Source organism: Kockiozyma suomiensis, assembly GCF_038497685.1.
Source record: "Kockiozyma suomiensis strain NRRL Y-17356 unplaced genomic scaffold V2V93scaffold_2, whole genome shotgun sequence".
Classification (NCBI taxonomy): Eukaryota; Fungi; Ascomycota; class Lipomycetes; order Lipomycetales; family Lipomycetaceae; genus Kockiozyma; species Kockiozyma suomiensis.
The window spans coordinates 848,309-875,098 of NW_027117665.1; the positions used below are offsets into that span (position 1 = coordinate 848,309).

Here is a 26,790-nt window from a genome sequence, read left to right on the forward strand (position 1 = left end):
CATCATGTGAGTCATAGATAAGGAGACACGACAGAAAATAGTACTTGAGTATAATTAATTATGTAAATAGGATCCAAGGAAAAAAAACGAGAAAAAAGTTAGTTGCGCTCAAGAGCTTGCAATTGAACAAGTTCATAATACTTTGAGCGGTTCGCCAAAAGCTGCTGGTGGGTACCAGACTCGAGAACCTTTCCATTTTCAAAAACGTAAATAACATCGGCCTTAACAATAAGAGAAGTATTAGCTGCACTTTCTTCAAAAATTTTTTGAAGTGGGTAACTTACGTTTTGAATGGTACTAAGACGATGAGCAACAGCAACAGTGGTCCGGCCTTTGGCAGCCTTATCCAGCGCCTCCTGCACAACCTTTTCAGACTCACTGTCAAGAGCTGAGGTGGCTTCATCAAGCAAGAGAATTTTAGGCTGGCGAATCAAAGCACGGGCGATTGCAACACGTTGCTTTTGTCCACCACTAAGCAAGGCACCTTTCGAACCACAAAGCGTATCGTATCCATCCGGGAGAGACATGATAAAATCATGAATATTTGCCTCTCTAGCCACTTCGAAGATTTCCTCGTCGGTAACGTTTCTAGAAGTTCCTAGACTAATGTTGTATTTGATGCTTCCGGCATACAACACGGGCTCCTGTTGAACAAGAGCAATATACTCGCGATAAGCATTAACGTTGAAATCATGAATACTTTGTCCATCCAACAAGATTTGACCATGCGAAGGAAGATAAAAAGATTCAATCAAACCAACCGCAGTACTCTTTCCGCATCCAGACGAACCCACCAAAGCAACGTACTGACCACTCTTGATAGTGAGATCAAGTCCACGCAAAACAGGAACCTCGGGTCGAGTGGGGTATCGAAAATGAACGTCACGGAACTCAATGTCACCAATAACATCTTGGGGCGTGGCGCCAGCTGTGCTCCACGAATCGATGAGAGGAACCGATTCAAAAAGACGGAGAATGTTCCGAGAAGCCTGCTTAGCCTTACCCATGTCAGGGGCAAAAGCAAATATGACACCGGCCGACTGAGAGCCAAAAATGACACTAATAAAGACAATGAAGAACTGGACAGTAGAGTACTCGTGGGTCTTGAGGAGAGTACTGCCATACCAAAATCCGAGCGCGGAGATTAGGAATGATACACCTTGAGATATACCATAGAGCAGAGAAGAACGTAAGGTGGCAATCCGACTGTCTTTGATTTGGGCATCCAGCTCACGCTTGTACTTGCCATAGACGTCTGCTTCACGGGTAAGGGAAGTCACAGTTCTGATAGCAGAAGCTGCCTCGCAAGCATAAGACGCAGATGATTCGTAGGCCTTCTTTGCTCGCTGCTGAAATTTCGCTAGTAGATGAAATCGGAGATAACCACTACCAACCACAATAGGAACACAAGCACCGCACACTAGACCCAGCTTCCAGCCGATAGCAATCGACATAATGAGTCCGGCAACCACAGTTGTAGCCGAATTTAAAATCTGTCCAAATGTGGCGCCACTCAAACCTTCAACATTCTGAGCATCAGTCGACAGAGTAGAAGTAAGGGCGCCAGTGGTATTTTCATCGCGGTCAAAATAGCTGATGTCTTGTCGCAATATCTGACGGAAACTTTCGAGCCGAATTCGGCGCACAAGTTTCTTTGAAGCAATAGCCAGAGATAACAAGGAAATCAGATATGCAATAAATTCAACGCAAGCCAACATAAAATAGAGTCCAGCGTATAATCTGACTTGAGATCGCATGTGACCGTATTGCGAAGGAAGAGCTTGGAAGGCACCAACGCACTTGCCAAAGAAAACTGCCTGAACTGGGTAGCCTAAACCATTAATAATAGCAAAAACGATACCAAACACCGTATAAGTAACTTCGGGCTTGTTAAATCTTGCAATCTACAAGACAGAAACACTGTAAATAAATAAAAATTGCAATAAATAAAATCAAAAAGAATGAATCTTACCATTTTGATTGACGAAGTAAAGGAGTGTTTTTTTTCAATAACTTCAAGCGGTCTAGCATTGGCGCTAGAAATTGACTGAGTAGTCTTGGAGCGAACCAGATCAAGAATGCGAGTATCTTCGCCCATTTCCAATTTTTTCTCTTCCGATTCGGTAGAGATTTGAGCGTCAGATTCTTTGTCTCCGCTCTTCCTTTTTTCAATCTTTTGGTTTTCAACAAGAGAAGCATATATGCCTTGCTTATCCAACAGTTCGTTATGAGTGCCTTGTTCTACAATGACACCCTCAGACATAACAACAATGAGATCAGCATCCTTGATTGTAGAGAGTCGGTGAGCGATGACTATGGTTGTTCGATCACGAGCGGCACGATCAAGCGCCTCCTGCACAACACCTTCACTCTTGGTGTCTAGAGCAGAGGTAGCTTCATCGAGAAGAAGAATTTTCGGGTTGCCGACCATTGCGCGTGCAATGGCGATTCTCTGCTTTTGACCTCCGGACATCAAGAAACCTCTCTCTCCAACGTTTGTATCTAATCCTTCAGGCAAGGTCTGGATAAATGACCATGCATTGGCTGTCTCACACGCTTCGATAATAAGTTTGCGCTTTACGTCGTCAGACGCATTTTCGTAAGGTGAACCAATTAAGCCATGAGCAATGTTCTCATAAATTGAGCAGCCAAAAAGAGTTGGCTCCTGGGAAACTAGGGAGATCTGCTGTCGAAGCCATTTTGTATTCAATTCGGAGATGTCATGGCCATCGATAGTAACTTCGCCGCCAAGAATCTCATAAAAGCGCTCAATAATACCGATAATAGTGGATTTTCCTGAGCCACTGGCGCCGACGAGTGCAACTGTGTGGCCAGCCGGAATCTTAAGATTCATTTTGTCGAGCACGGTGACGTCAGGGCGCGAGGGATAGATAAATTTGACATCTTTGAGTTCAATGTCACCTTTGACTGTTTCAAGAATTACTCCTTCTTCAGAAGTCGAGTCGATAATAGGAACACGGTCAATAGTTGCGAAAATCTTAGAAGCGGCAGCGACAGCTTCGGTAATGCTTCTGGCGTGGGGAGCAACTTGACTGAGGGCAAAGTTGCCCAGAAGCATAGACATAAGAACGGTAATGACAGCATTAACTCCGATAGAGCCATCTGACACAAAGTGGGAGCCCTGCCAGAAGCCGAGTGCATAGTTGCAGTATATACACATCCAGAGGTACGAGATTATACAACCCTGAAGTTTGACAGCCATTAGCGACGATGTAAAGGGAAAAAAATAAATAGAAAAGACAATGGCAGAGAGCATACCATAGCCGCCTCCTGCTTAATAGAGGCCTTCTCGGTTATCGCGAGAAAAGTATCGTACGAGCCAGTCAGACGATCCTGCAAATTGAAGGCATGTGCGTTACGCACGCTGGAAAATACTTCTTCAACGATTGTACTACCGACGGAAGCACCATTTAGTGATTGCAGGGAATACTTGATCATGAATCGAGAGGCAAAAGACATTCCACTAAAGACAGCAACGGTGATGGCGAACAAGATAAGGGTAAGTTTCCAAGACTTGATGAAGCCAACGATAAGGGCCGTAACAAAGGTTGAAAGACCGACGATAATAATGCCAACCTTTTCGGAAATACCCTCTTGAATAAGATTAGTATCAGCAGTGATACGAGTGGTGATTTCACCGGAGCCGAGCTTGTCAAAGTATGCCACGTTTTGACGAAGAGTGGCGGCAAGATAGTGCTCGCGAATTCGGGACGAAAGTACCTCACCGCGATCAATGTTGATAGCGGTTTCAATAGCGATAAGAGCAAAAGTCGCAATGCCGATATAGACTAGGTAAAGGGTATTTTTGCTAATGGCGTGCGAGAACTCTGTTGGGGAACCGTTGTAGGAAAAGTAGTCTGTGAAAGTCTTTGTGAGGGAGCCCATGACAATGCTCATGAGGGGCAAAGCTGCGCCTGCGGCAATTGCACAGAGATGAGCGACGACGAGGAGAAAAATATCCAACGGCGTAGCATATCGAAAAAGCTTCAAATAGGAGACCGGAACAGGCTTTACTTCTATTTGGGCGCGAAGGATGGCAGCCTCGTGTTCAGGAAGATGAGCCATGAGATCCTCCTCAGCCGCAGCAGGGACAGCGAGGACAGCGTCGGGCTTTTCCTTGCTGCTATCAGCGAAACTGGACGACATATTTGCAGGAGCGGTCGGTTTGGAAGGAGCAGTCGCAAGAAGATGGCAGAAAATGTTGAGCTGATAGGAATGGACGCTGAATTTATGGCATATGGGACACCATCAGCGTAGCGGCATTTTGGCGCAAGTGATCAACAATAAGCTATAGATACTTGGGTGATTGCTGCACCGGAAAAAACTCGCATTCAAATACAAAAACCGCAATCGACCTCGCATGATACTCACAAGCCAGAAATTTTCCTTCTTCTTGCAAATTCACTGCGAAGAGGAGACGTGAGGGACTAGAGATTGGATCCGAAGAGCTCCATTGTTTTGCTTGTATCGTGAGAATTTGGACCCTGAGCCATCATCTTCCCAATGAGGCTAGCTTAGCGGGGTCAGAAGCCGGAGATAGGCATAGCGGTCGGCAAAGCGAAACGGTCGGCAAAGCGAAAAGGGCGGCAAGGTGAGAGAGTCAGCAAAATCAAGTGGTTAGCACGAGTTAAGAATGCGACAGGACAATATGCAGCAAGTATTAATGACGAGCAGTATCAACAGGGTCTGTATATATGCTATATCGCAGTCACGGGTCTGTCAGAGACCAGGAATATCTTCAAAGCCGCACATGTAATCATTTATGTCATAAATGGCAATACCCTATATTGAAGTCATCTAGGGCTTTTAGGTCAGCCGCATTAGGGCTTTTTGAAAACGCAGTCACAAACTTTGCTTCCTTTGCTTCCTGGACTGACTGTTTCTAAAGGGCGAGTGCTACTCCGGATTAGAAAGAATAGGTACGCATCGTCAGCACTCAGCCCATCATCGACTCAGATTTTCATCACAATGCCGGTATGTACAGAGTCTTTCATCTATTATCGTGTTCTATCCAAACATGAGAGATTTCATCTTTTCATATTTGCCGACGCCGGTTAATCTTGTCCTATATCATATGCTAACTGCTATTTCAGAGTAACAAATCTTTCAGAACAAAGGTCAAGCTCGCCAAGGCGCACAACCAGAACGGTCGCGTTCCTCAGTGGTTCAGACTGAAGACAAATAACACTATCAGGTAGGATTGCAAAAAATATACTCAAACTTGTGTTTAGGAACGTCGACTGACTGGTCTTGCAGATACAACACCAAGAGAAGACAATGGCGCAGAACTAAGTTGAACATCTAAGCCATTTGCTTTTACATTGTTCCGCATGGGGTTGTGAATGCTGTAAAAAAAGGGAACCAATCTTGATGTACGTTATTAGTTAATGTCAATATGTATCCATCTTTCGAACTGAAAACATCGATCATTTTCGTGAATCAATATTGATTATGATCCTACCACCCTATACTGCTCTCAAGGACTAGATAGGTTTTCAAGCAAACCATCGACCTTTCTCGCTTCACTATTTTCGCGACTCAAACGTAATACTGTTAAGTAGTATGCTGAGCACACTATTTTTTGCTTTCTAGTTCTTGGCCTCTGCTACTACATGCTACTGCATGCTACTACACAATATAAATCCCTACAATCAATAACATGCTAGCTTCTTAATTCCCTACAACAAAAATAAAAATTACTGTTTGTTGCTTCAAACATAATTTGCGGTATGTTATGTAATGTTACTCGTCTGTCTCCTAAAACCTTAAATCACGCTGCGACGCGCACAAATTTCCTACTGCTTCTTCTCCCTTACTAACGCGTCTGATAGCTTCTATACACATAATACGCACGCCCTATATCTCAAATGGTACGCCTCACGTTTCAAAGATGGTCATACTTCTTGCTAACGTTTCTTCGATTTGTAGTCTGTTCAGATCTTTGGAGATCAAGTTACCGAGGAGCGGGCTGAGAATGCGCGTATGTTCCTTCCTTCTCGTGAACGATATGATTTATCAACATGCTGTTCTTTTTGGGTCCATACAGCTTGCTAACATTATACCTATTTATCTATTAGGTCTTTCTGCCTTTGTCGGTGCAATAGCTGTCGGCGATCTTGTTAAGACAACTCTCGGCCCGAAGGGCATGGACAAACTTTTGCAGTCTGCTTCTACAGGCGAGGTCATGGTTACTAACGACGGCGCCACAATTCTAAAATCGATCGCTCTTGACAATGCTGCCGCCAAAGTTCTCGTTAATATCTCGAAGGTACAAGACGATGAAGTCGGTGATGGTACAACATCAGTCACCGTTCTGGCCGCAGAACTGCTTAGAGAAGCCGAAAAGTTAGTCGACCACAAAATTCACCCTCAGACGATTATCGAAGGTTACCGTATTGCCAGTAATGCTGCGTTGGAAGCTCTTAAAAAAACGGCTGTCGACAACGGAAAAAATCCAGCTGTATTCCGGCAGGATCTTATTTCTATCGCCAAGACGACGTTAAGCTCAAAAGTTCTCAGCCAGGACAAGGATCATTTTGCAAAGCTTGCCGTCGATGCTGTTCTCAGACTTAACGGTAGCACGAATTTAGATCACATTCAGATTATAAAAAAGGCTGGTGGCCGTCTGGTTGACTCGTACCTTGATGAAGGCTTTATTATGGATAAGAGAATAGGCGTTAACCAGCCCAAGCGATTAGAAAACGCAAATATTCTTATTGCCAACACACGTACGTTTTATTTTATTTATTCAGTGATGAAATTATTGGATTAACCGTCTTTTTAATGTAGCTATGGATACCGACAAAGTCAAGATCTTTGGGGCGCGAGTAAAGGTTGACGCTACAAGCAAGCTTGCCGAGCTTGAGCGAGCTGAGCGGGTATGATTCATTCAATATCACTTTTGTGGTGTTCAATCAGTTTCTGACACTGTCACTTTTATAGGAGAAAATGAAGGCCAAGGTTGAAAAGATCAAGGCACACGGAATCAACTGTTTTATCAACAGACAGCTGATTTACAATTACCCAGAGCAGCTTTTTGCCGAATCGGGTGTAGTCTCAATTGAACACGCTGACTTTGATGGAATCGAACGTTTGGCTCTTGTCACTGGTGGTGAGATTGCTTCTACTTTTGACCATCCCGAGTTGGTCAAGCTTGGTCATTGTGATCTGATAGAAGAGATCATGATTGGAGAAGATACGGTATCTATTTCCTCCTCTTTTCCTTAAGATTTTATATTTTGAGTCAACTAACAGCGCAATACAGCTATTGAAATTCTCCGGCGTCGCTGCCGGAGAGGCTTGTACGATCGTTTTACGCGGCGCAACTGAAAATCTTCTCGACGAAGCGGACCGATCTCTTCACGACGCCCTATCCGTCTTGTCACAGACTGTTGTTGAGACTCGCACCGTCCTCGGCGGAGGCTGCGCAGAAATGATCATGTCAAAAGCAGTTGACAGCGCTGCTCAGAATGAGAGCGGCAAGCGCGCTCTCGCCGTTGAGGCATTTGCCAGAGCTCTTCGCCAATTGCCTACCATCTTGGTTGACAACGCTGGTCTAGATTCGAGCGAGCTTGTAGCCAAACTGCGTTCAGCGATTTATAATGGTATGACTACTTCCGGATTGGATCTGGATAACGGTCGAGTTGTCGATATGAGAGAGGCAGGTATTGTTGAGAGTTACAAACTTAAGAGAGCTGTTGTTTCTAGTGCTTCGGAGGCCGCTGAGTTACTCTTGCGGGTTGATAATATTATTCGCGCAAAGCCACGGACAGCTAATCGGGGGCAAAACTACCAGGACATGTTTTAATATGATCCCTGTCTGATTATTTAATCCCGTACATACTGTTATATAGCATATTACCAATTCAAATTTTTACCAAAACAGCTTTGTTCTTCTATTAAAACTAACTGAATATGAAACGTGCCATAATGAATAATGATATCAACGAAACGGAGAAGGAAGCCAGCAAAATCAGAATCTGATTCGAAGGCTCGGTATAAACTTGTAATAATATGTGGCTGCACTTTCAGCGTACAGTTGAATAAGCATTGCGACCTCTCGAATGATGCTGGGTTAACTGTTGTTTTAAAGTGCTAAGCAGCCATAAGAATTTGGCTTTGAGATCAGACATGAGAAAGGTAGCTTCATGTTTGCTGTACAGTTTAAATACAGCCTGTTCACAATCGTCAATATTGGCGATTCTTTTGGAGAATCTATATCCTTCGGCTTCCATCAAACGAAACTCGTCTCGTACTCGTATGCTGATATCTCTATCAGAAATTTCTATGCCTCTACGCGGGCGATGACGGTGTAAGGTCGAGCTTTTGATTGTTTCGTCAAGTAAGAATGCAGAATCCACTCGCTGTCTAATAGTTTTTGCCGTCGCAGTTCTTTTTTTCTTTATGGTATCACAGTAAACACAGAACGAAGATTTCAAATGCCGGGTATTATGGTGCGCACGTTTAGTGAGAGGCATCTCATATGCTGTTCCGTCATCAAACTCCGGATTTGACTGTAGAGTACTGAAAAACTCTAGCTTTGTCTCTTTAATGATGGTATCGGCGGTATATGTTCTTGTAGCGCCACTTTCAACATCTTGAGCTGCATCTTCTCTGAATACACTTTGATGAGAGTTATTTGCTTCATCATCATTAATTGAATCATCTTCGCTTTTGTGAAGGGGGTTAATATCAAGCGTTGCTCTGCTTAGTACTCTAGCAAACTGAGCAGACAGCGCAACTTCTTCATCACACGGTCGAATTTCCTCGTCATCTTCTTCATAATCTTCATAATTCTCAATTTCATCATCGCTATTATCCGTTTCTGTATCGTCAGAATTCTTCTCACCAAATTTGTAACTTGCTCTGATGATATTGGCGACTGCAGAGTATGCTTTGATCGCTGCTGGAGTTAGCGGATAACTCTCTGCCTCGGAAATAGCTTTCATAAGCCGACGTAGCCTAAGAAGCTTCGGATAGCAACCATTTTGAATCCTGAATTGATCGTGCAATGCTTCAAGTTTTATGAGATCCTGATCGAGACTTGGAGGAAGATTGAGGGTAATAGAGCGCTTGCCACTAGCCGCCGACTCTGATGAACTCCTGGGCAGAAAATCTTTCTCTTTTCCACTAGAAAAACGCTGGTTTGATGTCTCTTGGGTGGCTGTGTTTAGCGGCAAGTTTTCCTTTGAAGAGGAATATGATTCTGTAATTGTTGCCAGCGTGGGAACCGAGCTCTTACTAGAACCGCTCTGGATTTGTTGAGGACGGCGACGACGACGACGACGTCGTCGCCGACTATCTCGTGACAAAGACATCAGAACTGATGTGGTGCGTACTTGTTCTGCGACTGAAGATGGCTGGTCATAATCGCTGACTCGTGAAGTAGCTTGCAGCGCTTGGTTTGCGACTGGCTGACCAGGAATTTTGTCGATGAGCGGTGTTGTTGAGGGTTGGCTGCCGTCGACCAGAGTAGAGACGTGAGAGATTTCTAGAGCAGATCTAGAAACCGAATATCCAGACATATTGAACTGAAAACCCTAGCCGAAAAGCTCGAAAAGCGGATCATTTGCCGGCAATAGCGTAAGCCAGACTGACAATAAGCCAGATTTCGCTTGGTTAGCAGCCCGGTTGGCAACCAAAATTCTTCACGTGACTGACTGCTTGCGCTTCCGGTGAAGGAAGCAAAGTTCGTCAGATCGCTGGTGAGAAATGATAATTGTGAGGGTTAGCAATAAGGGGTCACTCATACTGAACGATTTTTTGAAAAAGGATCAGAAAATTTTTGCAGCTTTGCAAGGAGAGCTTAAACTTGCAGGCTATTGACTGGCTTGGTCGGTACAAAGTATGGCATCGGCGAGATCGACCCTCATGTATGTATATCCACTACCGAACAAAAGTTGTAACCAGATATCGTTGCTGATTTATATTCAGAATACCCGAGAAGTTGAAATGCGCACTCTGTAGTGAACTGGCTCGCGAGCCTGTAAGATTGAGCTGTTGCAATGCCAATGTCTGTGGCTTATGTATGCGTTTTACTCTAATTTATGTAAATATGAAGACAGGAATACTTGATCTGCTCACACCAACGTCTTTCTATTTCTAGGTCGGTCCAAGTTAGCTGGGTCTTGCCCCATATGTCGGCATACTCCTTTAATAGATTCTATGATTATCGAGAACAAATCTATGCGAACGACTATAGGCGTATTTCTAAAGCACGCCGAAAAGTACGCCCGAGATGCATTAGCAATGGCAGCAAAAGAAGATCCTCAGTCCCAAGCGCCTACATCTACAAAGCCAAAAGAACAATCTCTGAACGAAGCCAGCAGCGTCGCCGAGCCTGTCGTTTTTCGTCCTGCTCCTCATCCTACGATAAAAGTACCCTCAGACGATAATGAGGAAGACAAGGCAGTACCTTCTGACCATTCAGTAATACCTGAACGCAATAACTCGGAAAATAAAGCTCATCAGACAGCTGTTCAGCAAAATATTCCAGCACAGATACGCCATGACAAAATGAGAAAGGAACAGTCCTCCGAGTTTTCTGGACAAAGGGGATACGGACCTCCTGGTAGAGTGTGGAATGGCAATCAAAATAACGGTATGAAAAATTCAACGTTTATTCGTTGTGATGTGGATATGTTTTTGTTAATTTATAGTTATTCAATCTCCATATCACAATCTCTTGTATTGAATTTTTAATTGCTCACAGTTTTTTTTCATTTGATAAGGTTACACTATGAATTCTACTCCTGGAAATGCTGGCGATCAAGGATATGGATATTGGAATCAGCGATCTGTTCCACAACTCGAAAACAATAGATTAGGAATCCCACCATCTAGACGTAATGGGCCAGACTCTTTTGAAGGTTATGTCGACGATCCTATTATGTACTACAATAACGGCCAAGGTTCTAATGGTTTCGGATATGGTCGTAACGAGGCATTTCGTGGACGTGGAGGTTATGCCAATCGTGCCAATCGAAATTATGATCAGTATCGCGGGAACTTCCACAATAATGGAGGTATGGACCATAATGGCAATAATTTTCGACAATTTGACTATTACGGAGGACCCAAGGATTTTGCTACTGCTGCCGTTGTTGTTGCTGCCGCGGAGGATACTCGTGAGGAAGTCAAATATCAGAAAAATTCAACCGGAGATTCGGCATCAGCCAGTGATCAAGCAAATCCTGCTCCGGTAGCACAACCCGCCTCTATCGGATCTCCGGAAAAAGCAACGCCAAGCCCCACAGACAAACAAAATCCTACGTCGAATCGTCCAAGAGCAGCAGATATTCCTATCGAACTACTCAATGCTCCATCTGGCCCTCGGAATTCCAGACTGTCAGCAAGAGGAGGACCAGGAAATCGTGACTACTATTCCATAGCCAGTGCGCCGTTTAATGCACCAAATGGTGCTCCAGATGCGTTCAGTTCTAATCATTTCAATAGAGACAGTGGCAACCGAGGGACGCCTTCTCAGTCATCTAATTACATAATTAATTCACTTCATCGGCAAATTCCACCTGCACAGCCTTCCGCGCTGTCTCGGCGTGCTTCAATTAAGTAGGCTTTGTTTTCGTATTAATCTCGGTTTGATACTCGGTGCTAATTTGATAACTCTCAGCGATCGTTCCATTCCCAACAAGGACAATAATAATACAAACACGACTTCCTGGGCAGATTCGGAGACAACTCAGATTCGCAACTTGCACCCGGAGGCAGACGTAAGCGTCAGTAATAAAATCACTAATCAAGAACGCAAAAGTAGAGTATCTTCGCCTACAAATGAATTTTCATTTCATAGTGGAAGCAGGCCTCAAAGTTCAGGCAATAATACGGACAGGGTTGGAGAAAATATCCGCAAAGACCTCGAGATTGTTCCGGCTACTGAAATTGATATAGAATCGGAACAGATTGAAGAGGTTCCTGAGACGAATTACAATGATTTCGGTATCGACATCGGTGGCTTTGACGAAGATGACGATGATATAGATCTTGATTTATTATCATACGAGTCGTCGGCGAAGATCGCCAAATCTACTCCAGCACCAGAAGTGTATACAAAGAGCACAATTAATAGTCCTCCAGATCATCCTGCCCCAAGGGCGGAAGCCAACAATCAGCGACCACAGTCTTCTTCGCGAACTCACATGGACTCGAAGGCAGATGCTCGCCGACTGCCTCTTAATAATGCGGTAGCGAATCCGGCTGCTGCTGCTGATCGGAAACGACGACGCGAACACGAGGACGAACGTCGCGTAGTTGACAGTGACAGAAGTCGACCGTTCGACCGTGATCGAACCCGGGAGCGCGATAGGCTTGCTCCACCCCCAGACCAACGATTCGCGAAAGAACGAGATCAAGAGCGGGAAAGAGAGCGCGTGCGAGGTCGGCGCGAACAAGACCGCGATCATGTGCGTGATCGGGGTAGAGGAAGCGGTAGACCGCCAGACCGCGCCGGCCCGCCGCCACAGGTGAATTCAAATCGGGGTCCAGTTCCATTTGGTCGTGACAATAGAAACGTTGAGCGTGAAGATGATCGTCGGGATGCTAAATTCTCTGAGGAGAAGCGTACGTCAATTGCATCCAGGATCTCAATGCCTAAACCGGATGGTTTGCGCGATGGCGAACGCCCTTCCGCTAATAACCATCAGCGAATGTTTTTCGATGACAGCTCGAAAATTAACGCACAACGACCTACTAAATCGGCTGCTGAAGAACTCGGCAAACGATTCGGCGCGTCTCAAGCGTCGACGGACACTGCTGGGAATAGAGGTCGTGCGTCGACGGATACTGATTCCGGCAATAGGGCACGTGAAGATCGAAATGAAGATGATTCTTCTCGAAAGAAGGGAGGGCGGAGAAGAAATAAGAGAGGCTAAGGATGCGAGATTTTTGCAGCTTTTGCATTCAATTTCACTTGCCGCTTTGGCCTAGCGTAACAGTATAATTTTTATTTTATACGATATACGGATTCTGTTTTCACAGTAGTCAAATAAAGTATGTATGTAACCTTACATTAAGCACAGAACATTTCACATTGAAAACATATAAACCCAGTAAGCAAAAAGACCAATGTAGTACCAATAAAAAAACCCAAATTCACAACAGCTAGTTGATGAACAACACCTGAAGATTTTCATGAAAGTAACCCCAAACTCAGATGGTTGAGAAAGTCCAAACCAATCAAGTTAAAATACAAAAACAAAAACAGAAATTTCCGGATGTCAAAAAAACAATGAAGTACTCGCCTCAAATGAATATCCTTTAACCTTATAATGCACATCAAACTCCAAAAATATGACACCAGTAGCGGTAGAACTACATTACAAAAGATTTGAAGCAAACGAAAAATAAAATAAAATCTAATGACCTCGATAAACTCGTAAGCTCATCGCAGATTAATCGTTGGAAAACACCGCGGCCCGATAAATCCGTTGATATAAACGCCCTGAATATCAATATCCGGTTTTGCGTCCGAGCTATAAAATTTTATATATAGATAGCAAGCAGATATTGGGGAGTCAAAAGTGATTGTACAACGCGATCTGCTGTCCGGTATTCTAAATCGAGCAATAGGTTCCAGAATTAATGAGTCAGTGTGAGGAAGCGATGTGGTAGCAACATTATCGCTTGCCGAAGATGTTGATGACAGGAGAGGAGAACGAGAAGGGTCGCTGCCGCTCGATGACCTAGCATCGCTGCGCTGATGATCGTCGGAAAGAAGAGTGATGCTCTCTGTATTGATAATCCGAATCTCTTGAGACCGACGCTCGCGGGATGAAGGTCGACGATGCACTGGGTGATCGTCTAATTGCTCATGAGGATGGCGTATAGTTGAACGAGCCAAGCTTTGACGATATTGTGCGTACGGCCGGAACGATGATCTATCAGCAGAATGCTCAGGATACGAGAAATTTTCAGATAATTCCAAGTTTTCTGAATGCGCAGCATTAGCTCGATCTTCATCAATTAGATCAACAGCAGCCAGCAAATCACCAGGTTCGGATGAAAATGGATTGGGAGTAGCTCGGCCCCAGTAAAAATCAAAGGCTGGATTGGGATGGTTGATGTCGTATCGAGGTAATCGAGGAGATCGTGGCATGGTAGAGTACTCTACATTGCTTGATACTAGCAGCTGAGACTGTGACTCAGCAAAGTTGTCAATTTGCTGGTCATGGTACTTTGTACGTGGAAGTAAATCGTCTTTACTCATCGATACGAATATAAGGCCTGTGATTAAAAATCAGTTCAAAATATGATGAATCTTAAACTAGTAAATTGCATACCTTGCTGCACAGGAGATGAGTACCCTGTCGGTGCCTTGATTGTGATGGACTGCAATGTAAACGGCTTGCTGGATGTATGACGCAAAATCATATTACACTTGGATTTTTGTGCACAGTATACGGAAGAGTCTCGAAGAAGAGCACTTAATTACAACTTCAGTCAGCTATACTAGTGGCGAACAGCTAATTAAAAGAACATACTTCTCCGGTCTATAGCTTTCACCATACCAGCCACCGTCGCAGTAAATCATTTTCATGGACAATGCAGTCGGCTTTTCAGACCACAAAGATTCAGAGGTCTTGGTATCCTTTTTTCGTCGTTTAGACATGCTTTCGAGATATGAATTTTCTCTGCGACGGATGGTATTACTTCGACGTAACGCGCTACGAGGAAATGAAATCTGCGGGGCAAGCAGTGAAGGCGAATCGAAACTTCCGTAAAATAAACCGCTGCTCGGTAATGACAAAGTAGAAGTAGTAGGCAATGAGTTATTTGACGCTGGTTCTGGTTCAGTGTCGTGCAAGTCATCGGCAGTCTCGGAGTAGGATTCTCGGTAGCGTACACCTTGCTGAGAATGGGATTGTAGCAGACTATGTATGCGATCTGCGTGAGATGAAGCTGAACTCGAAGATATAGTACTTAAGCCTCTATCATTGCTGTAGTAAAGAATAAGATCACGAGTTAGTAAATACATGCGAAATGAGCTGACTTAGCTTCGTAGACATTCTTGAAGTGCGATCATGATCCACTCTTACAGAACGCTTACGACAAGCTGTGTTAGCCACACGGTCAACTAGACAACAAGAGCATACGTAGAAGACAATTGCGGAAGCGGCAGAGACACCCGCGATACATTAGTAGGAGGCTCTGAGCTCATGATTGTTAATCGTTTCTAATAAATGGTGATCATTGAACAAGCTCAGCTGCGGATGAGATACTTTCCACTTTCAGCTATATATTCACACCCTTACCCCAACGTGCATCATAAGCGCTCGCCAAAGGTAATTTTGATTGAGGCTTTCAGCGGCACTTCTCACGTAAAACCTGTCCTGGACAAGGGTAGCCTTCGACCATGGCTGACGACAAGAAGATTTCAGCGGGTAGGCTACGTTTGCATTTAAACCGACATAGGGCCTAATTAGTTTTCTAGACGAAATTGCGCTATATGACCGACAGATCCGACTATGGGGTATCGCGGCTCAAGCGCGGTATGCAAATATTACATTACAGGTTTCTTTTCAAATACAAATACTGACATGTGCTACACAGAATGCGCGAGTCAAACGTTCTGCTCATCACTATTGGCGCATTATCGAACGAAATAGCAAAGAATTTAGTACTGGCTGGTATCGGCTCACTCACCGTTCTAGATAGCGCCATAGTTTCGCCGCAGGATTTGGGTGCTCAATTCTTTGTTGAAGAGTCTGATATTGGCAAAAATGTAAGTTAGCGGAAGCCAACTTATCATCATTAGAGAAGGATACTTATTATACGTTATAGAGAGCCGAAGCTGCAATTGCTCGGATACAAAATCTAAATCCGCGCGTGGTCGTTACAGCAGACCCGACCGGCTTTGAAACAAAAGATGTCGAATTCTACTCCAAATTCGATATTGTAGTGGCTACTGAACTTGCTTTGATGGATCTGGTAAGAATTTTCGTGGTCCGCAAGACAGATATCGTATACGTCTTCTAATCGAAGCCAATTGTATAGATCACAATTAACGACGCCTGCCGTAAATATTCGAAAGCCTTTTACGCGGGAGGAATGATAGGCTTTTACGGATACATTTTTGCTGACTTGATCGAGCATGAATTTTCCATGTAAGATTCGTTTTTCTTCTGGGGCAAAAGTTTGGTCGCTAACATAGATACAAGCGAACGAGATCAATCAAACTCAGAGACTAAAATTGGTCCAGAGACTAGCACCCGCAGTATTACTGACGTGACAGTTAAGAAAAGCGCAGGGAAGCTAATGAAAGAGATTGTGACCAAGAGAGAAATATATAGTTCGTTTGCGCAGTCATTAAAGTCAGATAACTTGTCGAAATTAAGTGCGCGAAGTAAACTAAAAGTGTCTCCTGTACTACCAGCTTTGCTAGGTTTGTCTACTCCGCAATATGCGTCTAATCAAGTCCATCTTGCTAACTTTAGTTGTAGCACTGTGGGAATTCCAGCGTACGTCATTAAAAAGTCCAATCTCGGATGACTTCACTACCTTCAATGACCTTGTTCTCAAAGAAACGCGAAACCTGGGCCTCCCTGTCGGAATCATAAATTCTAAATTTGTCTCTTCGTTTCTGTCAGGCGTAGATGCAGAATTGTCACCTGTCGCCGCCGTCATCGGAGGTGGACTGGCTCAAGATCTTATAAACGTTCTAGGCCAGCGACAGCAACCTATTCAAAATTGGGTCCTTTATGATTGTGACTCGTCGACAGCACCTATCTACACATTATGAAATTCACCAATTTTCATCAATTCTCATCAATTCTTTTTTGGCTTGCGGCGTTTGATTTTTATCAGGGCGAAGCTTGTGTAGCTTGTGTAGCTTGTGTAGCTTGTGTAGCTTGTGTAGCTTGTGTAGCTTGTGTAGCTTGTGTACGAATATTATTCATTCTTTTTTAGATATTATCAAAAAGCATAAAGCAATTCATCATCATAGAAAATCATCATCAAAAAAACAGTCAACGGTGCAGACTTCATTTACAAACTCTCCACCACACCGCACCTCACAATTACTAGCGCGTATTTCTGTCGTAAAAATACAAAAAGAAAAAAAAATATACAGATTTAATAAGGAAAAATAGGTATTCGCCTAGACAAAAAGAACCAACAAAAGAGAATCTATTTAGTCTTTCTATGCTGGAGAGAAAAAAAACTATAAGCCAATGTCTAGGTCGAGTTAAGCTTGCGAGTTGCGAGCAGTCAATGATGCCAATCTTCGTAGCGTCGGCACTTGTAGCCCTGCAAGAAAGAAACTGTTAGATATGCAATTAGAAATAGAAACTTAGAAAACTTACAAGAAGGCATATAAGTCTCTAAAACAATCAGTTCTCTTGGCTCTGCAATTTCGAATGGTCCGCTATCATCCAAGGGCACTGTCTCAAGAAGCAATGGGTCTTGATCATTTTCATACGCGCGCTTCGCAATTGCTTTCATAATTTCAGGACTGATCGGTACCTCATAGTCAGCTACATGGTACTGGCTAATGAGCTTGTGAATCTGGGCCGGAGTTAAAGTCCAACAGATATCGTAGATGATAGCGATATCGTTTAGAGTGGCCTTCTTCAGTTGCAAAAGCTTGGTTGCTTGCATAAGGTGCTCAAGTTTGAGAGTTCCTTCAGGGACCTCATTACTCTTACACCATTCCTCAATGCGCGTGATGTTGTAACTAATCTGCAAGCCACGCTTCCAGGACAAGAAATTCCGTCGCGAGAGCAAATCGTTGAAAGAAGTTACACCAACCAATTTTAAAAGTTCCAGCACAGCTTGCCGAATAACATCAGGTTCAAGATAGTATACCTTTAGAGCCTTTTGAACTCGGTTAAGGAAATCCAGCAGATCGTCCATCTTGAAGTGAGGAGATGACGGACCAAGAACCTTGCTAAGGAATCGATTACCTTCGTTTGTGATAAATCCAGGCAACGACTGTGACTCTATTACAGCAGGCAGAATCATCTTATAGATCAGACGCTTGAGCTCCTTCATCCAAGTATGATAAATGTTAAATTCAAGATTCTCCAGATCATGCTTGACGAGACCAACCAAACGCTCATATTCTTGGAACTCCATTTCGCCCATCTCGTTACTCCGTTCATTTTCAACAATATTTATCTCAGCCAAAAAGACAAATGAAAGCATCTCATGTACATTAGACAGCCAGAATGCACCAGGCATGATGATGTCTTCGCCTTGGTAAGACATAACCTGTTCTTGAATAGTCTGCATCACACCCGCGAGTAGCATTTCCGATTCCTTGACAAATCCCAATCGCCACATTTCTGAGGTGACCAAATTTATAATATGAGCAGGGAATAGTACTTCATTTTCACTCGCCGGATTCTCGCCAGATGGCTGAGGAATCTTCAAATTCTGAATCAAGCCTCGTAGAATTTCAATCTGTATATCTTCTGTCTCATCCAGAATATTTTCAATCTGGATATCAATTGATTCTTCAGTGGAGAAATTGTCATTCCCAGAATCACCAAATGCAGCAAAGTATCCTGGTGAAGAAGTCATTGAAGCAGGGCGAGGATTAAAATCTCGAGGAGTTTGCATGCCAACACTGCCACTGTCCTTCAAAGGGCTGTTACCAGCCATACTATGCCGCTTCAACGGCTTGGACTTTGATCCCTGCAGAGCAAGAAGATTATTCGAAGTGGGAGTACCGTTAAGGCTTCGTGAATCACCATTGTTACGCATGGAATTTCCATTAGCAACCGGAGGGCGGGCGGCAAGCTTATCGATCTCGTTCTTCAAATTTTCAATCTGCGTTGTCAGATTAGTCTCAGTCTCTTCCTTCTCCTTTTGAGATTCTTGCAGCGCCAACTCGAGTTTTTCGGTCTTATCTGCCATCGTCTTTCGAATCTCTTCAACTTCAAGCTCCTTAGCTTGGTATTTACTCAGAGACTCGTCATACTTCTGCTTAAGCTGATCTAATTTAGATTCTAGAGCATCAGCACGCTTGAGATGCTCATTTGCACCAGCTGCTTCATTCTCGAGATCGGTTGCGAGCGACTGCAAAGAATTGTGCTTCTCCTGCCATGCGGCCAACTGTGCCTCAAGCTGATCCATCTGTTCGCTAAGCTTCTTGTTTTCCTGCGTCCGAGTGGCAAGCGTTTGCGTGAGTTCGACAACTTTATTTTCAAGATGGTACGAGACTTCTTTGAAATGGCTGACGGATCGTGCCTCGACCTTCAGTTGCTCCAACTCCTGTTTGGCCATACGCTTTCTCCACAAATTCTGCACAATGACAATGTTGCGTCTATCGCTCTTATATGACCGGCGCGCAACAGACCCACGATAAGTGCGCTGAATAGTAAGAGCGGCGCTATCTTGTCTGTCTTTCAGTAAGTTCTTACGCGCGCTGTATCCACGAATGACAGCCTGAGCCTTGATGATAGCTTCACGTCTGACGAGGTATTCAGCACGGCCACTGTATCCACGCCATGTGCTTTGAATTTTTGTTGCTGCTGTATCAAGTCTGATCTTTTCCATTCGCTGACGAGTAAGGTATCCTCTAAATGCAGCTTGGGCAGCAATGATCGAGCCACGGATCCGGAGGTACTGGTTGCGGTAATACAGGCGACGGAGGTTCTTCTGCAACAGCACTGCACATTCGTTCAATCTAGCAGAACGCATATTTTCAAGCAGGGCAAGCATTCCAGCGCGGAAAAAAATCTTGGTCTTACCCAGCTGATACTTGTTCTCTTGTGTGATTGATTTTTTGAGAATAGCATGCGCAATATCCTGAATTGGCTTATCCCAGTATGACGAGTGAACAATCATGTAGTATCTATTGACAAATTCTTCGAACGTTGACCGCGTAGGAAATCCTTCGCAGCTAATTCTGATTGTTTCCAAAACACCGCAAGCACGCAGCTGGTTGAGAACCATCGGACCATCAAATTTCCAAGCCTCTTTCGCTTCGTTCGGCTTGATACAGCGAATATAGTGGACGTTCGTGGAGTTGATAGTACTCATTAACTCAATCAGCGAACTCTTAAAGATACCACCGAGAGTGGGCTTGCGGTTAGCAAGGGCGGCTCCGCCGCGCTTCGCAGGTCCAGATTTAGCAGGAGTACTAGCAGTAGGAGCCTCAGCCTTGGCAACATCAAGTGATGCCTGAAGGACCTCTTTTAAGAACGTATTCGTCGAAGCCATTAAAAGTTCAAGGTGCTCGTCGGGAACAGTATCTCTATTCTTTTCAATAAAGCCTTCCGACTCATAGTTGACATCCATTGCGTAATGATGGACAGTGAACGAAGTCTTGCCAAATCTTGGCTTCTTAAAATAAGTCTTGTGCTTGTCAACGTCAAAATTGGTGTACAGCTTCTGAATCCACGAATCGTCAGAGCCCGCTGGTAATCGCGATTCTTCATCCAGCAGTGACAGAATACCGATACGGGCCTCAATTAGATCAATACAAGGTTGGTTATCCGAGAATTCAATAAAAGTCCACTCAATTTCTTCACGCATATATTCATCTTGCTCAAGCTTGAAGACGTGTTGAGTAAACTCCTGCTGCAACTTCTCATTAGCGTAGTTGATACAGAATTGTTCAAAAGAGTTGCGTTGGAAGTGTTCAAATCCATAGATATCCAAAACACCAATAAAAGTCTTTGCCGACTCTTCTACTTCCTTAGATGCCAAACTCTGATTGGTGACGTAAACCAACCAGTCAAAAAGCGCAGAGTAAATATATTTAGCGACTGAATCGCGAACCACAACTGCCTGCTTATAGTTCACATTCGTAACAATCTTCTCGCTTCGCGTAACAATCTGACGCTTAGTAATCCATTTCGCAAATAAGAACGGGTCGATACCCAAAAGGTCGCATACGCGCACCAAAGAGGGCTCGGTCGACGATAAGTTTGAATCAGTTCTACCGGCAGTAATTTCGATGTTACCAATATGCAGTAAAGCTGCAAGGATCTTGAAGATTTGAGCTTGCATATCAAGGTCAATACCAACAGTCGCCAAAGCCGTCTTGGTTGCTTCAAACTCTTCGGCATCATTGACATTGGGAATGACCGGATCACCACCTTGGTTGAGATATTGGAAATCGCCCACCGGTTTGAGAGCAAGAAGTTCACGCTCTTCATCCGTTGCACCCGCACACAATTGGTAGAAGATGTGATAGTTACGTTCCGTAGCTGGCTGAAATACCAATCTTGATCGTTCAAGTAGATAGGTTCTAATTTTTGCACCCACGATGTCAGGATTCTGGTCAAAAAGAATCTCGATATACTTTCCAAATCGAGACGAGTTGTCGTTCCGTGTTGTCTTGGCATTACCGAATGCCTCCATAATCGGATTCGTGGCAAGGATTTGCTCTTCGGTTTTACTAAGCGATGCAGATTTTGATCGTTTACTGGTTGGTTTGTCGGCATCTTCAACAGTTGCGAAGTATCGCATGACATATTTCGCGCTGACAGTCTTTCCAGCACCGGACTCACCCGATACAACGATTGTCTGGTTTTTGCCGTCGCGGATCATACATCTTTTTTTTTCTTTAGTAAGCAGAAACAATAATAAATAAGCAGAGTGAAATGCATTACCTGTACGCATCCTCAGCAATTGCAAAAAGATGTGGTTCAAGGTCGCCTCGGCGTCTGCTAGAGTACATTTGAATGATCTCAGGCGAATACAAATTATCAACACGTTGGAAAGGATTAGTTGCAATTAAGACAATCCCAGAGTATGTGTAGATGTTGAGTTGCTGATATCTCATTTTGATGCCGTGGAGAACTAAGCATGTTAGGACATATACCATTCACGACCCAAAAAAATATGTTCTCACCAGCCGGTTCGTTCAAATACGAGAGATTAGTCAGATCTTCACTAGCTTCAAGAATAGGAGGATTCGACAGCGGAGGCAAATTTGGGTTGTTCTCATCCTCGATATCTTTGAGCGTGGTCGTGATTGTGTTTGTCTGGGAATGTTATATGTGAGCAGCTAAAATGGCCGGCGCGAGAATAAAGAGAGCACTTACGTTTCCATTTTCAAGAGTCAGTACCAAAGTGACAGCATCACTGTTGACTTCTTTCGAGGTGATTTCTGCGGAGATCCAGCCTTCGCTGTCGTCAGGCTGCCAGCAGCGTCTAGTAGGGCAAAGTTAGCGACGGAATTCTTTGCAAGACGCGTACGACTGCCACCACCAGGAGCGCGGGTATAGAGAAGTAAAAGAAGAAAACATACGTTCCGATCTCGTAGTGCGAAACCATTGATGCTGCTGAGGAGGAAGACGGAGGCGAAGAAAGGTGGCTGCGAAAAGGAGAGAAATAACACAGTGGACGCGGCAGGAGAGTGCGGAACGACAACAGGGGCCCGCAGCGCGACACGCGCCGAGGCTGTGCGCAAATATCTTGTGCATTTAATGCTTTATATGTAAAATTGTAAACACAATAACGTTACAGTGTTGGGGGCGTGTTCACAGGCAGTTTGCCTACTAAATTAACCGCGCACTCAGCACCAACACAAGCCCTAGCTAGCAGGTTTAGGGCGCTCAACAATCGCGCGGTGCTGAATTTTCGCTTTCTCAACCACCTCCGCCCTTTCTTCTGGCTCTTCACGCAGACTCGGTCCTTCCTGCCCCCATTTTCTCTAGTATCAGAACCATGGCTGAGCCGATCAGAAACAAGCGCTTGAACGACCTTGCAGCGGGCGCTCCGACGCCGCAAAACACTCCCGCGTCGGCCACAAACTCATACATCGACTCCCACGCCTCCTTGCCCTCGATCTCTACCATTCAGGAAGAAGGTACGCTCGATTCTTGTTTATTATTTGTCTTGTTCTCCGGGTTGTGTGCTATCGGATGTTATGATATTCTTCCGATACATTTCCCCGCGTTTACGATTGCGCTGGGTTTGCAATTTTGAAGGCATTTATCTGGCGGTGCGCGTCTATCTCGCGCTCGACAAGCTTTGCGCTTTTCCAGCAGTCCGCTCAGACGCCTCTGCAGCTTCACATCGTGAAGATATCAAAGCCTTTGTAGGCCATCCGATACAGATGAATCAAGTATCTGCTCAACCTACTAAAGTTTCTCAAAACTGATTTTATTTGCTTGAATGCTGGCTCCGGTGTGGCGTGCGGCCACCAAATAATTTTTTTTGTTGGGAGCAATGACTCCATATATACACAGCAGCCAACCCAGTTGTTAACGCACACAACCGAGACGGCAGACCAAATCATATTCTAGTTACAGACTAACTCTGGTACTAATTCTTTTGTTTCTTATATAGATAAGGCTGCTGTTGCCGCTGGTCTCAACAATCCTGCCTTAATTTCCATGATTGAAGGAAGACTTGGTGGCCTCGTTGGCCGCTCGTCGGGCTATATTGAGACTCTCCCTGCTCCTGTTCGCAGCCGTGTTTCAGGTCTGAAGGGTATTCAAAAGGAATACCAAGAGCTTGAGAGTGAGTTCCGGAATGAAATCCTTGAGCTCGAGAAGAAATACGCGACCAAGTACAAACCTCTATTCGAGAAACGTGCCAAGATCATCGTCGGTGAGATTGAACCCAGTGAGGCTGAGATTGAAGCCGGAAAAGAGGATGAGTATGAGGAGGAAGAGGAGGAGAAGGAAGAAGAAGACGAAGAAGAAGACGGAGACAAGGAAGAGCAAGAGTTCAAGTCGCCAATTCCTGCTGATGCTAAGGGCATTCCCGAGTTCTGGCTTACCGCGATTAAGAACATTCCTTCGCTTGCCGACACTATTACTGATAAAGACGAGGAGGCTCTCAAATATTTGACCGACATTCGCTCCGATTTCATTGAGCAGCCTGGGTTCAAGCTGTATTTTGACTTTGCCGAGAATGAATTTTTTTCCAATAAGACGCTGACAAAGACCTACTACTACCAAGAGGAGACTAACCCTGATGGTGAATACATCTACGACCATGCTGATGGCGACGAGATTGAGTGGAAAGGCGACAAGAACCTGACTTACAAGGTTGAGAAGAAAAAGCAGCGAAATAAGCATACCAAGGCTACTCGCACTGTTGAGAAGATGATTCCCACTGAGAGCTTTTTTAATTTTTTCAGTCCTCCTATCGCTCCCGAAGATGAGGATGACGAGGATATTCCAGAGGATCTCGAAGAGAGGCTGCAGCTTGACTACCAGCTTGGAGAAGAGATCAAGGACAAGCTGATCCCGCGGGCCGTGGACTGGTACACTGGCGAGGCTCTTGATTTCGATCTCGACGATTTCGATCCGGATGACTTGGACGAATTTGAGGAGGATGACGAGCTTGATGACGATGAGGATGATGATGACGACGATGATGACGACGACGGAGACGCGAAGCCGAAACAGGAGGCTGCGGAGTGCAAACAGTCGTAAGTTTAGCTGGTGCAAATGTTATTCAAACAGACGAGACGAGGCAAGACGCCCTTTTGAAGAAAATTAAGAGACGAGAAGAAAGACTAAATACAAAAGGTTCAATTGTTGACTGTTTGGCATGTATAAACTTACGTGATATTAATGGGTGGGTGTTGTTTAAGAGCGTTGTTCATCAATTATATATATTTATTTGTCTTCTTGGCTGTAGCTATTTTAATCATGAATAGTCTGAAGGTTGAGTTGCCTACAATCTTATAAGACAGTAGCAAAGATCGTTGGATCCAAGTCATACTGTATGATTACTCAAGTTTCCAAGTCTGTAAGGAGATAATTCGCTCTGATGTGCTCAGAACTCAATTTCGAAGTTACTTCCCCTCTATTGTTCAGCAAATGCCCCAGATGAGCCATTATAGATCATCATAATACAACCATATTGATCTAAAGAACAGGAACAGTTAATGAACAGCGCGTTTTACTTGTGAAGACTGTGGCTGTTCTCGAATATGGCGCAACCGCAAAGCCACTGAGGCTTAGGCGATGACTCGTTTTGTGTCTTCGAGGCGCAAAAAATATACTGAGCTTTTTTCAGATCAATTTTGGCATTACTCTACCTTTTTCAAGCTACACCGCTCTACTCTTACAAATCACCATGACTTCACCAAAACTCATCAACTCAGAGCTTTCAAATCAGTTGCAGAATGCAGTCAAGCTCAGCACGTCGCCGACGGCGTCGTTCATGACACCCGCGTCGCCAAGTCATTTCTCTGGCTCGCCGCCTTCGTCTTACTTCCCCATGGCGGCAGGCAGCCGTCGCGCGTCCATAAAGACCCCTGCAGCTAAACAGCTGAAGCCGTTTGTCACCGAGGACATCAAGGTCTTGCTGCTTGAGAATGTCAACACGGCTGCCGTCGAGATGCTCACCGCTCAGGGCTACCAGGTCGAGTTTATCAAGACATCGCTTGGTGAAGACGAGCTCATCGAGAAGATCAAGTACGTATTGATAATGTATTTGCAATTGAAAATATTACTAATGTTCTGCTATTTAGGGACGTCCACGCTATTGGCATCCGCTCAAAGACAAAGCTGACAGCCAAGGTCATGGCCGAGGCTCGTAACCTCGTTGTCATCGGCTGCTTCTGCATCGGAGTCAACCAGGTCGACACCGAGTATGCCGCAAAACAGGGAATCGCTGTCTTTAACTCTCCATTTTCTAACTCTCGCTCAGTAGCAGAGTTGGTTATTGGGGAGATCATTGCTCTTGCGCGTCAGTTCACTGACCGCTCGAACGAGCTGCACCAGGGTATTTGGAATAAGGTTAGTGCTGGATGCTGGGAAATTCGTGGCAAGACGCTCGGAATTGTAGGATATGGTCATATTGGTGCTCAGCTCTCAGTGCTGGCGGAATCTATGGGCATGTCTGTTATCTACTACGACGTCTTGCCGATTATGTCACTTGGAATGGCAAAGCAGGTAAACAGTCTCGACGATCTTCTTCGCGATGCCGACTTTGTCACTCTACATATTCCTGCACTGCCTGAGACCGAAAACTTGATTAGTGCGCCTCAGCTGGCTGCGATGAAGAATGGCAGCTACCTGATCAACTGCTCACGCGGTACGGTTGTCGATATCCCGGCCTTAATTGACGCTATGCGATCAGGCAAGCTCGCCGGAGCGTCCCTTGATGTCTATCCTAACGAGCCTGCTAAGAACGGACCATACTTTGACAATGCGTTAAACGAGTGGTTTGAGCCATTGTCGCAGCTTAAGAACCTTATCCTGACTCCGCACATTGGTGGCAGCACTGAGGAAGCTCAGTCAGCTATCGGCATCGAGGTCGGTCAGGCGCTGATCAAGTACATCAACGAGGGTTCGACAATTGGCGCAGTAAACTTCCCCGAGGTGTCATTGCGGTCGTTGACGCTTGAGGAGGAGAACCACGTGCGGGTGTTGTACATCCACTCGAACGTGCCCGGAGTGCTGCGAACTGTCAATGAGATTTTCGCGGAGCACAATATCGACAAGCAGTTTTCGGACTCGCGGGGTGACATCGCGTATTTGATGGCGGACATCTCTGGAGTTGATGCGGATGATATTCGCGACTTGTACAACAAGCTCGAGAGGACTCCGTTTAAAATTTTGACGCGTCTGTTGTATTAGACACACATAAAAAAAACCAAAAGAGAGCTAGCGAGAGAGGGAGATTAGGTTTGGGAATGAAATAGTTTGGGATAGTACATAGTTTTTTTTATGTAATTACAAGAAGCAAGAGAAGATAAGATAATCTAATAAAAGTTATGTATTTTTGTTGTCCTTTGTTCTTTGCTGTTTTTGATTGCTGGCAGCCGACACATCGTCGGAAGCATGGAGCCACTGAGCAGCGCGCATCCGAAGCCACCCTTTTGAGCTTGCTCCC

At 44.7% G+C, this 26,790-nt stretch overlaps 12 protein-coding genes across 12 annotated transcripts; 8 read left to right on the plus strand and 4 right to left on the minus strand.

Moving 5' to 3' along the window:
* Positions 1–98: 98 nt before the first annotated feature.
* Positions 99–4,167, minus strand: V2V93DRAFT_356974 (P-loop containing nucleoside triphosphate hydrolase protein; the record flags this gene model as incomplete). The annotated part of the gene is made up of 4 exons (XM_066908018.1): positions 99–1,904; positions 1,973–3,205; positions 3,280–3,354; positions 3,385–4,167. 4 exons carry the CDS (start codon positions 4,165–4,167, stop codon positions 99–101), a joined length of 3,897 nt encoding a protein of 1,298 aa, XP_066768028.1.
* Positions 4,168–4,837: 670 nt separating this feature from the next.
* Positions 4,838–5,443, plus strand: V2V93DRAFT_364495 (60S ribosomal protein eL39). Its single transcript, XM_066908861.1, has 3 exons — positions 4,838–4,995; positions 5,115–5,215; positions 5,278–5,443. The coding sequence occupies exons 1-3, from the start codon at positions 4,990–4,992 to the stop codon at positions 5,324–5,326; spliced, it is 156 nt and encodes a 51-aa protein (XP_066768029.1). The 5' UTR covers positions 4,838–4,989; the 3' UTR covers positions 5,327–5,443.
* A 397-nt stretch (positions 5,444–5,840) lies between these two features.
* On the plus strand, positions 5,841–6,162 carry V2V93DRAFT_331855 (uncharacterized protein; the record flags this gene model as incomplete). Its single annotated transcript, XM_066907663.1, has 2 exons — positions 5,841–5,891; positions 5,950–6,162. A coding segment is annotated over exon 2 (165 nt), but the record flags the coding sequence as incomplete, so codon positions are not given.
* Positions 6,163–6,166: 4 nt separating this feature from the next.
* Positions 6,167–7,828, plus strand: V2V93DRAFT_320727 (chaperonin Cpn60/TCP-1 family; the record flags this gene model as incomplete). Its single annotated transcript, XM_066907334.1, has 4 exons — positions 6,167–6,749; positions 6,811–6,899; positions 6,964–7,221; positions 7,286–7,828. The coding sequence occupies 4 exons, from the start codon at positions 6,167–6,169 to the stop codon at positions 7,826–7,828; spliced, it is 1,473 nt and encodes a 490-aa protein (XP_066768031.1).
* Positions 7,829–7,913: 85 nt separating this feature from the next.
* On the minus strand, positions 7,914–9,642 carry V2V93DRAFT_364498 (uncharacterized protein). Its single transcript, XM_066908862.1, has one exon. The coding sequence runs from the start codon at positions 9,543–9,545 to the stop codon at positions 8,049–8,051; it is 1,497 nt and encodes a 498-aa protein (XP_066768032.1). The 5' UTR covers positions 9,546–9,642; the 3' UTR covers positions 7,914–8,048.
* Positions 9,643–9,671: 29 nt separating this feature from the next.
* V2V93DRAFT_364499 (uncharacterized protein) lies at positions 9,672–10,758 on the plus strand. Its single transcript, XM_066908863.1, has 3 exons — positions 9,672–9,893; positions 9,955–10,046; positions 10,127–10,758. Exons 1-3 carry the CDS (start codon positions 9,868–9,870, stop codon positions 10,720–10,722), a joined length of 714 nt encoding a protein of 237 aa, XP_066768033.1. The 5' UTR covers positions 9,672–9,867; the 3' UTR covers positions 10,723–10,758.
* V2V93DRAFT_126644 (uncharacterized protein) lies at positions 10,588–11,643 on the plus strand. The gene has a single exon (XM_066906790.1). It carries the CDS (start codon positions 10,760–10,762, stop codon positions 11,591–11,593), a length of 834 nt encoding a protein of 277 aa, XP_066768034.1. The 5' UTR covers positions 10,588–10,759; the 3' UTR covers positions 11,594–11,643.
* Positions 11,644–13,010: 1,367 nt separating this feature from the next.
* Positions 13,011–15,232, minus strand: V2V93DRAFT_364505 (uncharacterized protein). Its single transcript, XM_066908864.1, has 3 exons — positions 14,517–15,232; positions 14,316–14,458; positions 13,011–14,259 (listed from the first exon to the last, which is right to left on the minus strand). Exons 1-3 carry the CDS (start codon positions 15,008–15,010, stop codon positions 13,418–13,420), a joined length of 1,479 nt encoding a protein of 492 aa, XP_066768035.1. The 5' UTR covers positions 15,011–15,232; the 3' UTR covers positions 13,011–13,417.
* Positions 15,233–15,345: 113 nt separating this feature from the next.
* Positions 15,346–16,916, plus strand: V2V93DRAFT_364509 (uncharacterized protein). The gene is made up of 7 exons (XM_066908865.1): positions 15,346–15,416; positions 15,467–15,524; positions 15,586–15,757; positions 15,817–15,963; positions 16,030–16,139; positions 16,194–16,417; positions 16,476–16,916. The coding sequence occupies exons 1-7, from the start codon at positions 15,389–15,391 to the stop codon at positions 16,772–16,774; spliced, it is 1,038 nt and encodes a 345-aa protein (XP_066768036.1). The 5' UTR covers positions 15,346–15,388; the 3' UTR covers positions 16,775–16,916.
* V2V93DRAFT_364511 (P-loop containing nucleoside triphosphate hydrolase protein) lies at positions 16,909–22,405 on the minus strand. Its single transcript, XM_066908866.1, has 6 exons — positions 22,238–22,405; positions 22,032–22,140; positions 21,839–21,971; positions 21,597–21,786; positions 17,337–21,538; positions 16,909–17,280 (listed from the first exon to the last, which is right to left on the minus strand). Exons 1-6 carry the CDS (start codon positions 22,261–22,263, stop codon positions 17,219–17,221), a joined length of 4,722 nt encoding a protein of 1,573 aa, XP_066768037.1. The 5' UTR covers positions 22,264–22,405; the 3' UTR covers positions 16,909–17,218.
* A 251-nt stretch (positions 22,406–22,656) lies between these two features.
* On the plus strand, positions 22,657–24,377 carry V2V93DRAFT_320454 (uncharacterized protein; the record flags this gene model as incomplete). Its single annotated transcript, XM_066907318.1, has 2 exons — positions 22,657–22,813; positions 23,281–24,377. The coding sequence occupies 2 exons, from the start codon at positions 22,657–22,659 to the stop codon at positions 24,375–24,377; spliced, it is 1,254 nt and encodes a 417-aa protein (XP_066768038.1).
* Positions 24,378–24,958: 581 nt separating this feature from the next.
* V2V93DRAFT_331864 (uncharacterized protein) lies at positions 24,959–26,672 on the plus strand. The gene is made up of 2 exons (XM_066907664.1): positions 24,959–25,367; positions 25,424–26,672. The coding sequence occupies exons 1-2, from the start codon at positions 25,027–25,029 to the stop codon at positions 26,532–26,534; spliced, it is 1,452 nt and encodes a 483-aa protein (XP_066768039.1). The 5' UTR covers positions 24,959–25,026; the 3' UTR covers positions 26,535–26,672.
* Positions 26,673–26,790: the final 118 nt, after the last annotated feature.